Genomic DNA, 20,231 nt, shown 5'->3' with positions numbered 1-20,231 from the left:
AATGCCCAACTCCTCACAAATTTGGAGAAGTTCCTTGACCTTGTACTTCTCCATCGTTCACACTGTCCTCTTGCTGTTTACCCTTTTTGTATATACCTGCCGTACGCTACTATAACGCTACTAGTAAGACATCCGCAAGTATTTCACACATTGGCCTGTTTAGCCCCTCAGCATCCCCTGGTATTCAAAACACTCTCACTAGGCTTGAAACACACAAGGTTAACACAATGCAACACCAAATCCTTCCTTAAGCTACCATAACCCGTGTCAGAGGAAGTCTGGTGTTTGAGGTAAACTTCAGGCACTCACCGCGCCGAGGTAGCCGATGCCCGTCAATGGTGTAGCTGTCATCCACTGTTGCGACTTTGATGTTGTCCCGTATCGCTCGTCACCCGTTTCGTGACAGAGGGTTGCCAGCTCTCTAGTCGGTGGCGAAGGCTCCGAGTCAGGCGTCGGTGAGAATAACAAAAGGGACTTTATGCACTATATACAGGTCGTTATACAAGACAAGATCGGATCGGCACCGGGGCTGAGAGATAACAGCAAACGCCACTGTTCCCGCAAGGCGACGTCCGGCGAGACTCCAACGTGTAACACATCTTAATCCACTGGAGAGCGGCACTCAGCTCATGGTGGTTCGGTGGATCCGGTTTTCCAGGCGGCGGCATCGGGGCTTATAACGCCCCGAGAAACGATTGTCACTCAAACGGTCCAATAAAAAGCCAGCACTCGACTGTCGTTCGATAGGTCCAACCAGCCCGTCAATGGCTCTCAATATTCAATGTAGCGCCTGCCACCCGCTTCAAATTTGCCGCGCTTGGCGACCTCCAGGGAAAGGAAATACGGCGCCGAGCTGTGTAGCACTCAGTTGCGCGTTTGGACATATCGCTCACCGATGCTCCTCCACAGGGCTCCACTGCCTGGCGGCGCAGCTTCTTGACTTGTCAAGGGAGGGTAAGGGTGCTGTGGCTTTCGGCGCAGCCCCCGGTTTGTCCAAAGGGAGTTCGCAGAATAATTCTGGATCTTATAGATTTGGAATACGGGCTGGTTGTACGGGTACAACACGGCCCAGTTACTCTGGTTTTCCCCGGGATTTTCCTTAGACTGTAGCTACTTATCTACTTACCGCTAGAGTGTAGTAGACAATGGTCGAGTGGGCCTAACGGCTCTCTACCGCTGAGGCACTGCGTGTAGAAAAATCGTGCGGGTGCGCTGCGAGCGTACTGGATTGGGGCGTAGACGCAGTTCACGACATATTCAATGTAGCGTCGCCGCTGGCGCTGAGACTGATTGCGCACCAACGCTCTTTTAATTGCGCTTTATTTCAACTGCAAATTTATGTGGACACCTTCTTGCTACGTATACATATTTGAGGCTTGAGTAATAGAACATGACGTCTTCACTTTTGCTGTCGTTGTCAAGCGAGCACGCGTTCGTTTGGCGGACACCCAGTTTTTTTTTTTTCAGAAGTTCTGCGCAGTAAACATTTTTATGGTGTTACTTGCCCCAGCTGATATATATATTTATATATATATAAATATATATATATAAAGAGAGAGAGAGAGACAGAGTTCGCGACATAGTGGCCAGCAGTCATGATTTTGCTCCGTTTCACATTCTGATACAGTGATTCATTGATTGCATAATTTATTGACTGATTGGTTGATCTATTTTTTAAGCCGGGTACGTGGACGCTTCATGTGGAGTGTTCAAGTCAGGGTCCAGTCGTTGTCTCCATGGTGGTCACGTCCCAAATCAGAGATGTCAACAATGAGCCCATAGTGGCTTTGTGCGAAGCGTCGGAGGACGAGGTCGAGCAACCAGAGGATGCAATCATATTCGTTGATTTGAGCAAAGGAAGCCATGTTGTCCTGGACGCAAACGTGACGGTGGTGGTCCGCAACACGCAGAGACTTAGTTGCCCTGCCCGACTGCGTGACGACGGCAAAGGTAAGGACATCTCGGTAGTTGCTTGTTCTGTTCAGACTCGACGAAAAGCATCTGACATTTTAAACGTGGCTATGATATTATACATGTTGTTCAGTAAGCGTACAATGCCACCAGAATTGTTATAAGGGAAAGAGGACGTATACGTAAGTGCCCATTTACGTACTTGCAGCGCCCTTAGACAATTCCGGCACTAATCCACGTGAGAACTCGACAAGTGTGATTGTACTAATCGAAATGATCAAGGAATGTAGTAGGGTTCTATCGTGCATTTAAGCTAATGTCTCGCAGACCCGGCACGTAGCTCAGTGTATGGCTTTGCGCTTCTGAGTTCGAGGTCGTGGGTTGGATCGTGGCCGCGGCGGCCGCATTTTTTTATGGACGAAGTGCAATAAAAAAAAGAAATTGTGCAGGAACCCCTGTGGGATTTGCCTAAGTGTGCGTAAGTGTAGTGCCACTTGCTCAGCTCCACGCAGTCCGTTGTCATTATGAATTTCATGAAGCTTGATGCGGCCAGTACATACGTCAGCACTGTGGCGCCACGAACTGCTGCGCACGGCGGTTAAATGTGCAATGACGACACAAGCAAAGTACTGCCTGTAGCGACGCGAGCTGCGCTAATGATTGTTCGATCATTATAAGACGTTATTGCTCTTGAGCGCCTTATCCATCCGCGGCGAACCCTTACGAAGCGTGACCGCGCGGACGCTGTCTTTAAAGCGGTCAGTAATGCCAACATCACTGTAAGCAAAAATTAGCCGAGATGGGAGTTTTATCGGCTTATCAGCCCCAATGCCTCCCATGCCCCAAGGATTTTCTCCGTCATAGCGGAGTGAAGACGGCATATGTCTTCATTATACTCCAATAGGTTAAGAACGGAGTATTTAAAACGACATGACCCGATTATACTCCACACGGAGTTTCAGGTCACGTGGTTGGAAGCTCCCCATGGAGATTCTAGGGACGGGCGTGCGTGTGTCAGCGCGCGTCCGTGTGAACTTTGTGAAGCCCAGTGTCTTCGCTGGTTATTTCATATGATCATTTGCTGAGAGAACGAATTATCAGTGCACCGAGCAGCTGCAACGACAGATTCGTGTTTTGTGTGAACGTGTCAAGGTTACTTGCACTCACTGCTCAAACGCGCTGGACGTCTTCCCTGGGTTGTACGCTTCAAAAATCCACGATAATATTTTCGGTGTACGGGAAAACGCCAATGCGACAAGATGTCGTGCGCCTGTGCAAGGCATGGTTTGGCTGTGTACAGCCGCTCAATCTACGAAATCGCGCCGTTTGTACATTGGACGCAAACAAGTCGTGGTATACAACTGTCGTCAGCAGTTCACAAACTCACGGGCAAATTGCAGCAGAAAGTGCGACTTCGCCGTCACAGCGACGTTTACTAATCGAAACAGACAACGAAATGTGTCCTCGTTGCGTCGTCTGCAGCCGTCGCTGCCGCTTCCCTTGCAATCCTGTTGCAAAACCCAGTACCCAGTGTCCAATGCAACGCCGGCCCTGTGTCGCGGGCTGCATGCTGGGGCGCTGCTCAGGCGCGGCGTACTGGTGCGAAAAGGAGCTCTAGCGCGGTAAATACGCTGTGCCCGGAAACGTACATATTTTTTGTTTACAGAAAGCAATAGAGAGCGTATTAGTGAAAAGAAATGCTCAGGTTAGGATTCGATCGTCCGACCTAAAGATCCCAAACCCAGTGCTTTACCACTACGCCACAATAGCAGGTGACCACTTGAGAATAATTTGCCATATTTAAGTTTGGGAGAGAGAGGTCTCACACAGGCAGTAGATGGGCTATCGCCCAGCAACTAAAGGTCACGCCTGTACCAGAGAAATAAAGTTGCTGTCCTTATTCAGTAGTATGCTCGGAAGTGTCACAGCATCCATTTTCACTTGCGATAGGTACTTTAACTTCGAAAAAAGTCCTAAATTAACCGCCGACCCGCGACGCTGTAAGCGCTGTTACTACCGATTTCGATAGCCGATTCTTGTTCTTCTCGCATTAGATATGCAACGTTTTCTTAGTTCAGTGATGCGATTCGATCGACACGTCCGTTTAGTCACATATCTTCGCCAGAGAAACGCAGGCTAGTGCTGGCAGCCTTCGGCGACAGCACCTATACTTGTGTTTATGACACGTCACATCGGCGCGCATCGCTTCTTATAATGGCACCGTAGACATGAAAAAAAAAACGGTTTATTTAAGAACATCGATGCGAAAGTTGAAATATGGAGTGATTTATCCTTGTTTAGAATTGTTGATTCCTGAACCCAGACACGCCGATAGCGTGCAGACGGACTCGGCGGATACGCCTGAGCTTCGGTGGGGACCGATCTCGGCGCGGGTAGCTAATGAAAGCTAAAATGCGTGTATTTGAGCCTCAGAATTTTCCTTTAGTACAATAGGGAAAGTGGAAGCGCACGAATGGCCTCAGCTTCGTTAACGGTGCGATAATATCAATCAGCGGTATGCCTCAAACTCGGGGTCCGTTCGAGCGCGTCTGAACAACTTCTGGATTTCATGTCCACTCCACAATACTCCACTCCACAATGGCGACAAATCCCAGTCATATGTTACGCGCAAACTACTAAAAAACGTGGCGTCCTCTGGACTGCGTGATTTCGTTCAAGAATTTTGCTATCTGCCCAGCCAAAAGGGAAAATGCAAAAAACGACAGTGATCTTTAGTGTGAAATGCGCATGTATAAACAGGGCAGCTTACGCACCTTTATTCCAAGCTGCGACACGAAATAGTGTTATGACCCCAAGATATAACCTTATTTAGGACAACGGACTAGTATGAAGCGATGAAAATGTATAAAGCACTTAATATTCAGCAGCGATCGTCTTCACGCACTGGAACCAGCGTGGCACACAACCAGCGCAGTTTCCAGCGCGAATCAGTGAACTGTAGCGAGAACCAGTGCCTGTACAGCATAGTACAGCACAAACCAGTGCGCCCCAGCGTCATGGCAGTGGAACCAGCGTCTCGTCCAGTGGGACCCAGCTTTCTGACTGGTGTCCCAGTCAGTCCCAGCGAGCACCAGCGTCCCCAGTGCAATCCAGTGTCAAACAAATTGGCTGAAGGCTTAGCTTGGTTAAGCCTGGAAGATTGCCAAAGCAATACCCTTGGCTGCGCCTTGGTTCGGCTGATGGTGTGGACATGGTTGCCCTTTGTTAAACTTATGGCTATACATCATCCGACATAGTACAAGGCAGCGCGCCGACCATTGCGAGGTGCCGAGCTGTAGCTCCATTTATCCTCCTAGCGTGATGTCCCACCACCGAGCGCCCTCTCTCGGTAGCGCCGCAACAGCGGCGCGCAAGGCTTCGCCTCCACCATCGATGCCGCGAGCTGGGGCACCGTCTCTCGGTCTGGCGTGACGTCACACCAGCGACTGCCCTCTCTCGATAGTGCCGCAGCAGCGGCGCGCAAGGCTTCGCCTCCACCATCGATGCCGTGAGCTGGGGCCCCGTCTCTCGGTCTGGCGGGACATAACACCAACGAGTGTCCTCTCTCGGTAACACCGCAGCAGCAGCGCGCAAGGCTTCGCCTCCACCATCGATGCCGCGAGCTGGGGCACCATCTCTCGGTCTGGCGTGACGTCACACCAGCGACTGCCCTCTCTCGATAGTGCCGCAGCAGCGGCGCGCAAGGCTTCGCCTCCACCATCGATGCCGTGAGCTGGGGCCCCGTCTCTCGGTCTGGCGGGACATAACACCAACGAGTGTCCTCTCTCGGTAGCGCCGCAGCAGCAGCGCGCAAGGCTTCGCCTACACCATCCATGCCACGAGGTGGGGCCCCGTCTCTCGGTCTGGCATGACGTCACACGGTCACGTGACGCGCAACTGTGTAAGGAGGCGCCACGACCACCAATTGGCCGAAAGTGTGCGAGCAGTATTGCTTTCGCAATAAAAACGTGCTGGTTGCACACTGGAAGGCACTGGAAGACGCTGGCTTTTGCAATAGGGCAAGCAACAGACTTGAGCGGCGGCGCTCTCCGTCGCGTTCGCGAAACACCTGCTTTGCGCGCGATCCGCCGTGCAACGCGTCGGAGTGGTTTGCGCGGCGATTCGTGTGGTATACGAACAAGCTCCTGCAAGCACGACCAGAATACTTCGCAGCCAAGAAGCTGCAAACAAACGTCTATGCTCAGCACTCCTTCGTTTTACACAAAACGATGTTACTAAAGGCATATCAACGCGAGTGTCGCCGCAGCGGAGTGCCGTATATTTAGGCTCCCCTTGCAGCCGCTGATATCGCTGGAAGCCACTAGGCTTAGAACCTATATTCGTCAGGACAATAACGTCTCTACAATTTTGTCGTGTCTGATGAAAATGCAGCTGGCTGTCTTGACATCTTTGGCAGCGATGATCGAACACATAGGCAAGCCACGAAAACCACCGCGACTCACGATCGCTGTGCTGCCCGCCTATATACGAGTCAACTTGTATCGCGGATCTCGAGTTGTGACTAAATTAATTAACATCGTGCCTCAGGTACGGGTGGGCCACTTTTAAAACGCCGGGCCCTTTTGGAGCTGGCTACTTAAAGGTTGAAGTGGTCTTTAAGCTCAGTTGCAGAGCAAATGAGCCAAGTAAAATTGCCATCAGTCGACATGAATAAACTGCGAACATATTTAACTAGAGCAGGCATAATCACGTAACTGTAACCGAAGATGAGGAATAGTGTAACCTAGTATCTCACGTTACCAAAGTTATATGTGCTATGCTGAATGATATCTCTGTAAACTTATGCCAAGACGAACTGCCCTAATCTAACTAATCAAAAAAAATTAAGGCTAAGCTTTAATAACATCAGCTTTACACGTGTGACAGGTGTGCCAGTATGTATTGATTCACCCCAACTTACAGAACACGCTAACCTACCGAAACTCCTTCAAAGTGTAAGCTGCTATACCATATCTAATACCTGTCACACTGGACATTTTAATGCCATTAGATGCAAATTACATTCAGTGCGATGAATGCCATTGGACTCGTGCTTGCGGTACACAACAAAAATTGATGCCATTCCGTCATGATATTGACACGTATACTTATCTTTATGGGGCAACCACGTTTCGCAGCCTAACAAATGTAATCGCACAGCGTGGGATGCGCCTGTATGTATCCGAAGTTTCTGGAACGTTATCGATGCTTCTATCCGCAGTCTGTTGTCGCCGCACTTTGTGTTATCTGATTTATTCGCCTGACGCGAATGATGTAGAACTTTATCGAAGGGACGCGGGACCCAACGATTAGTCTGGAACATTCGACGATTGTGTATAAAAAGCCGACGCGCTTGAACCGCTGATCAGATTTTCGACGATCGCCGACTGTGTTCGCCGCTTTCGTTGTGCTATAAGTGTAGCCTGTGTTGTGGGCACAGGTTCACCCAATAAAAGCTAGTTTTGTATTCCACCGTACTGCTTCTTTCTTCACCGTCACTACCACGTGACAATATCAATGGCAATCATTGCAAAAAAATTGGTGAGAAAACAAAAGCAAGGTATATGTACAATGTCTGAAAAGTCAATTTATTTTAATATAAATATGGCATGTCACTTCACCAAAATAACACGCGTATACAACTTCCTATTCCAGAATTTCTGGCCACTACAAGCAAAAACAAGGCTTGACCAGCTTAGTAGCCATAGCCAATAAATTGAAGACAAACAATACGACTGACATCACAGTGCTGGGTGACGCTAGGTAGCAGTAGCTGAAGCAGTTGATGTGTGCTTTGCATTGTAAACAAAGCAATCAGAGGAAGTGACGAGACTGTCAAACAAATGCATACAGGCGCCCGACTCCTTGCAGTATGACTGACTAGTAAAGCGACAACCACCAGACGCCACTGAGGTAGAGAGTAAAAAAACATTTTGTGAAAGCCTGCCATACAGGTTTCCTCTAGTAAAAATAGCAGATACCTTAAACCACACAAAATTAATTACCTCTTTACATCACTGCTTCTGAAATTATGAATTTCAATGTCATATTTAGTCATTCGCCAGTGCAAAGCCGATTGATTTTCTGAAATTGATTTGATTGCAGAAGTAATTCGATTCTAATGGCACAAAATATTGCTGCGTAGCAACCGAATAATGTCAATGAATGCTAATGTCATTCGATTCGAATGACATCAAAATGTCCGTTGTGACAGGGGTATAACACAACCACTTTGGAGCCTCTGGCCATGTTACCACTACCATTTCATCTTTAGAACACTGATTAGTTATGTTTCAGAATGATTTCATTAAATATGCTAGACATATTCCCAAGCCTGTGTTAATCAGTCACTTGTGAAGAAACTTTCCATTTTTCTGTGAAGTATGGGTGAGGTTGCTGCATCAGCTCAGATTGGGTACCAGAAATTGTTTCTACCCGTAAAATGACAAAACACCATTCTACAGTTACCTTCATTGCCTTGACATTTCGCTTATTGCACAAAGTATAAATGGTGTTGCAGCTTTAGAAAAACTGATTCAACATCAGCTATATATTTTGCATCAGTATTTTGCTCATGGTGAACATCTTTCTACACAAATTGTTACATCAATGTCAGCAGTAGAAGCAAAACTAAGGTAGATCATTCTTGTCGCAGATTTTTAGAAAACATTTGAATATGAAGTATATAGCAAGCAATCAGTACAGGCAAAAAACAGGCGATGGAGGAATCAGATTTTGTGGATTCATATAAATACTTGTACGAAGTAACTATGCACGGCACATCATATAATACTCCTGAATTCATGTCGAAAGATTGTAACGCATAGTGTTGAGTAATATCTCATGGTGTCTTTTTAACTCTAGAAGTGAACAATGCCCCCATAAATTTTTTGTAGTTGGAACAAATGATATGAAGAAATCATATACACTACTTCAGATGAGTACACAATTGCATTTGCCTCTAACATAATGGACAGCCCTCAGCACTGAGAACATGCTAGAGATATTGACACATCATAGCAATACTCACATACTGTAACAAGTTTAGATATTTTTCTTTACAGCTCGATGTCCAGAGCTGGATTGCTATTATCTTGTAAAGTTACCACTGACGCCAATTTTCAAGGAATGAAAAGCGTGATTATTTCATCCTCATTACTTTTTTATTATCAAGCAAGAACGTTTATAAAAGACCGGTCATTGAAGAAGATAAACAAACACAAAATTCCACAATCACAAAGCAAGATCATGCAAACGCCTCGTGGGTTCTATCGCAGATGCAGATAAATCACAAAGATAATGCGGAAACACTACGTAACCGCGTTTATTCGCTCGAATGCACTGCAGCCACTTGGCTGCAAAAACATCGTACACCACCGCGCATTTCTAGCACACACCACGTAGGACACATGTACGCTGCAGAGATATGTGTTTTTTTTCTTAGGAATGTTCGTGATTCGCACGATAAACACAGAAGGCACGGGCGCCAGGAAGGAAACCCGCGCACATTGAACACACCGGCGCGAAAGCAAATGTGGGCGACCCCGGTGTAACCTGCGCTACACGAGTGATGAACGCTCGTAGATTTGATGTTTTCCGACTGAGACAGTTAAACACGCACGGAAACATCGCACACTGCACAAGCGTACATCTGATACCGTGTCAACAATTCCTGAGGCTACAGTTGATGTTGACGACAGCAGAAGGTTATTTAAAACGAAGTGACAACGCACGTAGCAAGGGCCGGAGCTCATAACGTCATGAAAAGACTTCTGATTTGAAGTGCGGATCTCAAAGGCCAAACTTTTGCTGGCTGCATATGGCAGAAGTTGTTCAAAATCGAAAATACGTCATAAAATCTTTTTCTACAGTGAAGTATAGCGTGCAATATACACGCTTAAATGTTTATTTTTTTTGTCTCACAACTATACGTTGTTGGGCGCAACACGGCTCATGAGTGTGTACTGGTTGGTATTTAAGGCATCACGGGGGCCACACAGCCGCATAGGTCTGCAGATGACGCTCGCCCCATGTGACCAGTGCCACTCTTCATTATTGCAAACATAATTTTCTTGACTATTTTAAATGCGGCTTGCATGTGTTCACACTGTGATAGCGTAAATGTGCCACTGATATAAATTAACTGCGAACTTTCCCAACCTATTTCGTAGGGGTGAGCCCCCCCCCCCCCCCCCCCTCATCAACGCACACCATTGTACACATTACGGAGGAGCCAAAAGAAGTGCAGGGAAACCTCGAATGACCGCCATAGCGCAGTGTGTAATCTGATTGCTTGGTTGAGGTATGTATGAGGTGTATATGTTCGAAAGAGTAGGACCTCGGTATCATTCGTGAATAAGTTTAGCAACATATTACTCAACACAGCTTACAAAGTAGGCTAAGTATTTTTGCAACTTCCTGCTTATTTGTGTTCATAGCTGTTATGCACATATCGTTTTCTATATAAAACTAGATCTAACATGTCCGGATATTAACAATTTTTTCTTGCATCAATTGCTTAGCTGCAATTTCTATTTCGTTTTGTTTGACAGAACCCAGAAGGTGGAGAGAAGTAATTAATAAAGGGCAAATCAGACATCCACCTACTCGTAGCAACTGCTACAAAAGAAACTACATGGACATGAAAACAACGCAAGCACAATGCAGCCAACCAAGTGCAACAATATTACCACTATAAAAGTAGAGTTATCTTCAATGCAGTCTTTGACACACGCTAGCAGTTGATTCTGCGGAGCATATTTAAAGAAGTCCTGCACGTCTGCTGAAAAACGTAAGCCAACATGATCATTTCCCTCTAAAAACTGTACTACTGCGGCTGATTTCTTTAGAAGAAATGGGTCGTTCAAACCTAACATCTTGAGCTTTTTTAGCAAAATCTGGCTAACACACTTCTCCCACGATTCCTCTTCGCTAACAATAGTGCTAAACGGAACTTCGCGCTTATGTGTCTTGGCTGTAAAAAACCCCTCAAACTGTACTTCTGCTGTTAGATATGTCCCTGGCAAACTTTCTGAGGTTAATTTCTTACAAAACACAAGGAAGTTGGCTTTTACTCGCACTTCACTTTCCCCTCCGGGGTCGAAGTTCTTATTAGCCGCTACCAAACCTTTTTCATTGTAAATTCCCTTCGGTAAAATGATTAACTCACCCTGTTTGCCAGCTTGCATAAGCATCAGGTTGTTGCTCTTAAAGAGATGTCATTCAACAACCTAGTACGGTGCGAGTTCGGGGTTTTCGGAGCAACTTTTCGCAGGCAGTCAAGAACTTCAAGAAGAGAGCTGTTCCGATTATCATCCTTTCCTGAGTGACCACTTTCAAATTCATTGCAGTGATATAATGCGCAGGATCAGCTTGGACACCAAATTTCGATTCTTTCTGCAGATGATGCATAATCTTCTCTGGTATATGGATGTCCCCCATGACGCTGACATTGCTTCCATCGTGCGCCATTTTCTTGTCTCCCGTAAAACAGAGAGAAAATTCAAGGTACGCCTCCAGCTACACTCCCTGAGCTGTGCAACTAGGCCCTTCAAAGATACGAGCTTCTTAATCACGAGCCGATCAGGATGGTCCTTAAATGACAGAATACGCATCCTGTCCTTAGCGACTTATTCTGCAAAGTCTTTTCGAGTGCAACACTACCCCCCCCCCCCCCCCGCTGGTTTCACAGGGCCGAAGAGGGCACTTACTGCATAATGGACGAATCATGTCCGGATGGAAAAGTTGAACTGTCTTGACTAGCATGTTGCATGGGCGATGTGACTGAGTTGATGGAGCAAAAGGGAGGTGCTTTAAAACCTTATTATAGGAAGGCAAGACACTTCACCTTTTGCATCAGGAAAGGACATGTCCCTAATGAAGTAAATGTCCTCTTCCGCATTGTCAGACCAGTGTGGGGGCATCTGAAAAGGTTTTGCAGAATAAGTCGCTCAGAACTGGGACAAGTTCAACTTTTTAAGGGCTGGTTCCATATTCTGTGTTTTAAGGACCATCCCGATTGGCTTGCGATTAAGACGCTCGCATCTTTGAAGCGCCTAGCCGTTACCGCTTATTGAGTGCAGGAGGAGGTGCATCTTGAATGAGTTGCTGCGGTGTTCAGGCGACAAGAACATGACGCAAGATGGAAGCAATGTCGGTGTCATGGGGACGTCCATATACCAGAGAGGATTATGCGTCATCTGCAGAAAGGATCCAAATTTGGGGTCGAAACTGATGTTCCTGCATATGATCTCACTGCATTGAATTGAAAAGTGGCCACTCAGAAAATGATTATCGGGACCCCTGCCTTCTTGAAGGTGTTGACTGCTTGCTAAAGCTTGCTCCATAAACCCCGGACACGCACTGTACTAGATTATTGAATGACATATCTTTTTTTAAGAACAACAACCCGATGCTTACGCAAGCTGACAAAGAGAGTGGGCTCGCCATTTTACCCAAGAGAATTTACAATGAAAAAGTTTGGTAGAGGCTAATAAGAACTGTGTCCCCAGAAAGAAAAGTGAAGTGCGAGTAAAAATCAAGTTCGTTGAGTTTTGTAAGCAATCATAGCTTGGAAAGTTTGCCAGGGACATATGTAACAGCAGAGGGAAGAGCATCAAGGGGGTTTCAACAGCCAAGACACATAAGCCCGAAGTATCCTTTAGCACTGCAGATAGTGAAGATGGATCTTGGCAGAAGTGTGTTAGCCAGCTTTTGCTAAAGAAGCTCAAACGCTAGCTTTGAACGACCCATTTCCTTTAAAGAAATCAGTCACAGTAGTACAGTTTTTAGAGGGAAATGATAATGTGGGTTTTGGTTTTTCGGCACACGTGGAGGACTTGTTTGATTCTGTTACGCAAGATCAACTGCTAGCGTGTGTCAAAGACTGCATTGAAGATAACAGCGACGAATCCTTCCAGAACACCGTTGGTTTGGCCGTTCATAATTTCCCATCTTTATTGCAGTTTTACCCGCCGCAGTTGCTCAGTGGCTATGGTGTTAGGCTGCTGAGCACGAGGTCGCGGGATTGAATCCCGGCCACGGCGGCCGCATTTCGATAGGGGCGAAACGCAAAAACACCCGTGTACTTAGATTTAGGTGCACGTTAAAGAACCCCAGGTGGTCAAAATTTCCGGAGTCCCCCACTACGGCGTGCCTCATAATCAGAAAGTGGTTTTGGCACGTAAAACCCCATATATTGTTATTATTATTATTGCAGTTTTATTTGAACTTGAATTTTGTTCTATTTGGCAAGCACCTGTTTTTGCAGTGCGATGGCAGCTGCATAGGGTCTTGCGTAGCCCCTATTCTTTGTGACATCTTTCAGGCCAAGGTGGACAACACACTGGAACAGGTGTTGAACGGGTGGCCGGTTTTAAACATTTTTATGCATGCGGACAATTATTTACTGCTTTTGAATGCAGCCTGCCTTCTCCTAACCCTCTACAGCAGGCGAAGTTTTATCTATATTTAGCAAACATGGACGTGAGTTGCCTTTCATCTTTAAACTCCCAGACCTTTTAATTTGAGTTTTTATACCTAGAAATCATGTTTAGTGATGAACACGTTGGCTGAGCCTCCAACCCACGGGCTAAACAGTTGCTACCCTTTCACTCGGCACACTCCAAGACAACTGAGAGGTATATAGGTGCTACGTATGAAATTGGCTCTCCCAAAATTTTGCCCACATCAGATTAAGCCCAGCTTTCATAATCAGGTAAGCCATCTTTTAGTTGCAGGGTTCCCCATCTCGGGCTTGACTGCCGTTTCAGAAGTATTCCTTGAAAAGTTCAAGTGTGGATGTGGAAGTAAAATGGCTGGTGATCAACTGTAGGCACCTAAGACAGAGGTGGTCCCTTACATGCACATCTTTCCCACAGTCTTAAGGTGGCAAGTAGGCACGGTGGGCCAATTTGTTGAATGTCCTAAATGAGCTGGGAAAGTTGTGTCCACATATCTGTAATGCCAGAAAACGTGCATTCCAGAAGAACCACCAACCGCCGTAAGTAAAATGTTCCACTAGAGTGGTGTATTGCATCCCCATGTCACGTCGGATGTTTTACGTCGGCGAAACTGGTCGCTGAAGAAAAAAAACTGAAGAAAAAAAAGAACACTAGATGACGAATACACACATTTATTTGCGCACGTTCGCAAGTATACGTATTGTGTGGCTCGGTTGAAAGACAGGACGATTCTAGGAAAGAGCAGTGACAAGACTGCGCCCATAAGTTTAAAAGCTTTCCACATTAGAAAATTTGGTAGCAACTGCTTTAGCACCCCTTCCTTTGCTCTCTTTGATGCTGAATGTGATCTTATGGGTGCTGCTATCGGGGCTTCAGATTGCAAAGAAAAATAATTGTTTGCGTTTTGTTGTGTTTTGTTGGCGTTAGTGCGCTTGTATTCTTGGCACGCTGTCACCCTTGACATGATTTTCCCCTTCATTTCCCTTGCTTAACTCTGGCATATAGAGGGTGTCCCACATAACTTCAGCCAAGAACTTAAAAATGAAAGATGCGTGTGAAGCAAATTGAACCGTACACATACTATTCGCAATAGCCTATACTAACTCAGACACATTTTTGTTGTCCCCATAACTCGCTAATTAATTAAGTTTAATTACTGAACATTTAGTTATTGGCTGAGGACCCCAAGTATGGCACGCAGATTTGTAGAGCACCTTCACAAACCACCGATCGCGTTCTTTCCTTTACAAAATGTGTCATATAGTCCTTTTTGCCGGGTTGCAAAAAAAAGCCCATGAAATATGAAAAAGGCCACGCGATGGAGCATAGTGTTATTGTGCTACTCTAGCGTGCGTTCCGTGAACAAAGTCGGCTGCATCGTGACTGGCGACGAGAAACTGGCAGGGCATTCTTTAGCTCATTGGCAGCGCTCCCCCTACAGCATGCATTTTCGGCGTCATCCGACGGGAACCGACCTTGTTCACCGAAGGCATGCTTGAGAGGAGCACAATACCACTGCGCAAGCGCTCTGTCACGTGGCTTGTTTCATATTTCGCGGGCTTTCTTAAAGTCCAGAAAGAAGGACTTTGTGAGACGTATCGCAAAGCAAACAACTCGATCGGTAGTTTCTGAAGGGGCTCTACAAGTGCGTGTGTCATACTTGGGGTCCTCAGCCAATAATGAAAGTTACCCAACTCAGCCAGGGTTGGGTAAAAAAAATTTTATTAATTATTGAGTTATGCGGTAAACAAAAAAAATTGTCCGAGGTACTTTAGGCCATTGCGAATAATATGCATTCGGTTTAGTTCGCTTCCTACATGCCTTCCATTTTTATGCGTTGCATATTGCAATCACTCAGTTCAGCCCTTGGGCGCGGCTGGGCAGCCACCACTGAGGGTATGAGCCATTGTTCATTGCTGCGCGTCTCATATGTGGGTCTATTCTCTTTTAAGTTTGCTATGTTTATTATTAGGTTGCTTCTATTTTTATGCGTTGCATATTGCAATCACTAAGTTCAGCCCTTGGGCGCGGCCGGGCAGCCACCATTGACCTTTAGCGCAACCACGTGACGTGACGTCACGACAACCGGAGGAAAAGCTGGGCCCCAACTCGCGCAATATGCAACGCATTCTTTGCTTAACCAAGCAGAGCCTGCCCATTTTTTTAAATTCTTGACTCAAGTTATGTGGGACACCCTACAAGGTGTGCTGAGACATGCAAGCTGTGCTATCCTTGCCAATAAAATCAGTTGTTAGTCAGCACTGTGTGTACCTGTCTGCCATCTTCTAGTCTGTTTGTGCTGTTACCCATATGTTTCAAGATGAACCAACTCTCCCAAAAGGAAGTATTGATGACGCTACTGCTCTACTGAGGTTTTTTCTAGTAAGCGTGATTTTTTCTCTCCCATTAAAAAAATTCGTAAGCTATGCCAATTCATGCAAATCGGCATTGCAGCATTTAAGAGTCTGTGTCCAGTTACATTATTTTTCGCTTTAAATCAACACAGTATAAATCGCATAGCTGGTAGATCAATATTGATGCTCAATCATTAAAAACGCTATTTCGTACATAGTGCTGAATTGTCTGGTTGCTTTTGCTATGGCATTTGCTCGTTGTTGCAGTGTTGCTCATCAAATGAATTTGATTTCAACAGCACCACATATCACATTCCCGTTGGCACTTGCGTAATCTTTAGAGTGATTATCAACCAACAAGCCCGATTTCAGCAGCTGTCAAGAATAATTTCTAATATTTTGGGTCCCTTTTAATGTGCTCTGTTTCATACTATGTATTTGGTCTGCACGGTGAGCAGTCTTCTATTCAAGCTTCTTGGTGCTGTTGAGGTCAGAATATCTTCAACCAGCAAGTTTAAATTATAATGCTATCAGTAAAACTTCGATTACTGGGCAGATGAAAGTATTTTATCTCATTCTAAAATCATCTTTGTTGAAAGCACCAGTGTCTAGAGCAAGCGTCATATGCCCAGCAACTCATAATAAGTTTTTAAGTTGGATGAGCGAGTATCTATAGCTAAGTTTACCTGTTCATATACTTTCTACATATTAGCTAGTGTTTTAGCCACACGAAACAGCCTACGTTGTGTTCGCTGAAGTCAAATTATTGGTTGATGAACCTGTTGGTTTTTGTTTTGCACTTACACTCCTGTGGTCTCTAAAGCACTGTAGCCATGGGACAGCTGAAGTATTGCAGTAGTGTCGAAGTTAGTGTGCTACACTATGCACACACATACCGATCACCGTATTCATGCAATTTCTGAGAACCAGCTTTTTTCACTAGGTGAAATTTGTAGTGTCCTTATGAGTTTGCCGGTCAGTTCATGGAACTTTTCAGGACAGAATTTACACAGGGAGGGAAGGGAGACCATACAACATGACTGCTGCTAACAACTGTTTCTTTAGTTTCATGGAAGAATTAAAAATAACAATATCACTGGATGTGTGCTTATATTGCGCACAAGTTCTTTAAGAGGAGAGGTGTAAGTTGTGATATAAAGGCATAAAACCACGATGAGCAGTGTTTACATAGAAAGAAAAGTAAATATATGCAGAATAATTTCTATCCCTTGTCATCTTGAAAGGACGCTTTTCTTTTATTGTCAATGACGGCTGGCTCAAGCATGTCTTATTTATGTGGTACGCCTCACTGATTTCTCACGTCAATTCTTCGCCGTGGGTGAAAACAGATGAACGATCTTAATTTAGCTAGAGGCCCTATCGCGGCAGTGCACGGCCAAGTTGGACGACCATACTGGTGATTTGTTTGGCACACATTTGGCACATTTAGCTATGGCCAGTCTGCCCTGTGTAAATTTGACCACATCTGAAAGGAATACAGTACACTGCCTCTCACACACACTAGACACATTTGCTTTAATCAAGCGAACCTCGTTTTCCTGCTAACCTCTCTCAGTTCACTTGTGGACTGTTGTGCATGTGTACACATATGTATGTGTGTTCAAATGTGCATTCCTAGTAGTCCACAGGTGAATTGAGAAAGGCACCCATGCTAGGGAGGCTTTCTTGTTAGATACCACCGAATTTGTCTTGTGTCCGTTAGAAGTAGTGTACTTGATCATCTGTATATTTGGTTAAATGCATATGGGGCAGGCTGGTGGGTGCCTCAACGTGCACCCAGGAGAGCACCGTATATCCCACATGACAATGCATCAACATGACTGGTGCTGTGCATCAGATTTAGATTGTTCATCTATTTTGTTCAACTCTGGTAACTGAATGGCCAACAATAACAGTGAGGAATACCACTTAAAATAATGGGCCGTGTCAGTCCGCTCTCGTTATGAATGCATGGAAAAGAGGAACACTCTCCAAATGACACCGAATAGCAATCACTCTGTGCTTTCTAATTTTATTTGTTATGCAAGTACTGTTTATCATGCTTTTGTACATTTTTACTGCAACATTTGCCCTCATTCTAAAATAACGTTTGTGCAGTTCAAGTGCACATTCAATGTAAATATTTTCTGTATTGCTTCCATAAAATGTTTATTTATTTATTTATTTATTTATTTATTTATTTATACAATACTGCGGACAAGGAGAAAGCAGGGTGAGCAAAAAACAAAGACGATATACAGAGAAGAACAAGATGAAAGAATTGTGTAACACGTTTTTTACAGAAATTGTTTGGTCGTAAGGTAGACGATTAAGAAAAATTTTAAATTGATTACAATACAACTATAATAATACACGAAATAGCAAGATTACACAAATGATATACAGTTCACGGGCGCTGGGGGTTTGCTTCAGTTAGTTTATTCCAGCCATCTTTTGTTTGTGGAAAAAAGAGTACCGAGACGTGTCAGTCCTTGCGAAAATAGGTGTTAGAGAATGAGGGTAGTGGTGCCCAGTGGGTCTGCTTGTCAAGGGGGATACGTTTTTTGCGGTGTCTAAGGCTATCTTAAGAATAATAAAGTTCAAAAGAAACTCTAGCCGACTTTCTTTCTTTGAATTTGCAATAGTTCAATACCGTTATCGGTTAGTAAAACAGTGGGGGAGTCAGTAGCCTTAAATTTACTGTAAATAAATCGTACTGCTTTTTTTATTCTTTCTAGGTTCTTAATGTTAATTTTTGTGTGAGGGTCCTAAACTATGGAAGCATACTCAAGTTTTGGCCTAATTAAGGAAAAGTAAGAAAGTAGTTTACCACTAGATGGAGCAGTCTTGAGTTTTTTGGTGCAGAAGGCATATTTTCCGGAAAGCGGCAGAGCAGAAGGTATTGATGTGCAAGTTCCATGATAAGTCACTCGTTAATATTAAGCCTAAATATTTATAGCATGTTACATTCAGTAAAGGTGCTGCAGCTAAATTGTAAGTGTAGTCTAAGGGGACTTGTTTGCGCGTTATGGGGTGGTAGACACACTTAGTTGCCTTAAGAAGCATTCCCCATAGTTCACACTATTTCAACACATTGCCTAAGTTAGAGTTAAGGTCATATTGGTCAATAATGCAGGTAACTTCTCTAGACAGAACACAGTCATCAGGAAAGAGACGAATCTGAACTGGGGTGTTAACGACATTGGCGATATCATGAATACATAGCAAAAAAATAGAGGGCCAAGTACGCTTCCCTGCGGAACGCCAAAAGTTACCGGAAGGCAGCCAGAGACTTCTCCCACCTGAACGTATTGGTTGCGGTTGTACAGATAGGCTGAAATCCAGGAAATGAATAATTCTGGTATGCCAATCATCCGAAGCTTAGTAATTAGTTTATCGTGTGGGACTGTATCGAATGACTTGCTGTAATCTAGGAATATTACATCAATTTGACTGCTCGTATCTAGACAAGCTGCAAAGGTGTGAACTATAGTAGCCAATTGTGTTGTGGTAGAAAATCCTTTTCGAAATCCGTGTTGAGTTGATAAAACTGAGTTTTCTTCTAAGAATTCGTGTAATTTGTGAGCTATTCTGTGTTCGATAAGTTTAAAACACGAAGTTGTTAAGGAGATCGGGCGATAATTTTGTACTATTAGACGGTCGCCTTTCTTGAATATAGGCACAACTCGGGCTGTCTTCCAGTCATCTGGCAATTCCGCTGATAGCAGTGAGACACGAAAAATAATAACTAAGTATTTAGAAACCGGCTCTGCAAAGCGACGAAGAAATATGTTCGGTATATTGTCGGGACCACAAGAACTTTTAAAAATTAATATATGGGGTGTTACGCTCCGGAACCACTTTCTGATTATGAGGCACACCGTAGTGGAGGACTGCGGAAATTTCAACCACCTGCGGTTCTTTAACGTGCACCTAAATCTCAGTACACGGGTGTTTTAACATTTCGCCTCCATCGAAATGCGGCTGCTGTGGCCGGTATTCGATCCCGCGACCTCGTGCTCAGCAGCCCAACAAGAAATTTTAGTCTTAGAGTCAAGCAACATAGCACGGATGCCAGGATGAGAAATGAAGTTTACATTTACAGCATGGTCCTTGTTTCTGGTGGGTAAAGAATCATTATCGGCAGAAAATACACTATGGAAATAGTCATTGAAGTGTTGAGCAATGGCGGTCTGATCAGATCCCAATGAGTCAACGAAAAGAACCTGTGATATGTTTTTTTTTTGCTGATATAGTTCCAAAACTTATTTGGATCATTTCTATTATGAAGTTTGGGAGTGACGTATTAAGTAGTAGTCTTTCGAAGTAAGCAGCACACTTGCAAGTTTATTTACAGTGTCGGATATAAGTTGGGGATCAGCATGCTTTTTCTTTATTCTTTTTGCTTTACGCTTGAGGTGAATGATGGTTCTCGTCATCCATGGTGGATGTTTAAGCACCTTCTTACGTTCAAACGGTGTAAAGTTTTCAATGCAATAGAAGT

The 20,231-nt window shown here is 44.8% G+C and overlaps 1 protein-coding gene across 2 annotated transcripts in view; it reads left to right on the top strand.

Moving 5' to 3' along the window:
- LOC139061303 (calcium-activated chloride channel regulator 1-like) overlaps positions 1-20,231 on the top strand; it is a 197,585-nt gene that overhangs the window by 139,047 nt on the left and 38,307 nt on the right. For both annotated transcript variants that reach the window (XM_070541086.1, XM_070541085.1), the window contains one exon: positions 1,680-1,950. In XM_070541086.1, the coding sequence (XP_070397187.1) occupies positions 1,680-1,950 (271 nt within the window). The remainder of the gene's footprint in view (positions 1-1,679; positions 1,951-20,231) is intronic.

The sequence above is a fragment of the Dermacentor albipictus genome, chromosome 6 (genome assembly GCF_038994185.2).
Source record: "Dermacentor albipictus isolate Rhodes 1998 colony chromosome 6, USDA_Dalb.pri_finalv2, whole genome shotgun sequence".
Taxonomy (NCBI): domain Eukaryota; kingdom Metazoa; phylum Arthropoda; class Arachnida; order Ixodida; family Ixodidae; genus Dermacentor; species Dermacentor albipictus.
This window is presented reverse-complemented; position numbering and strand designations above follow the sequence as displayed.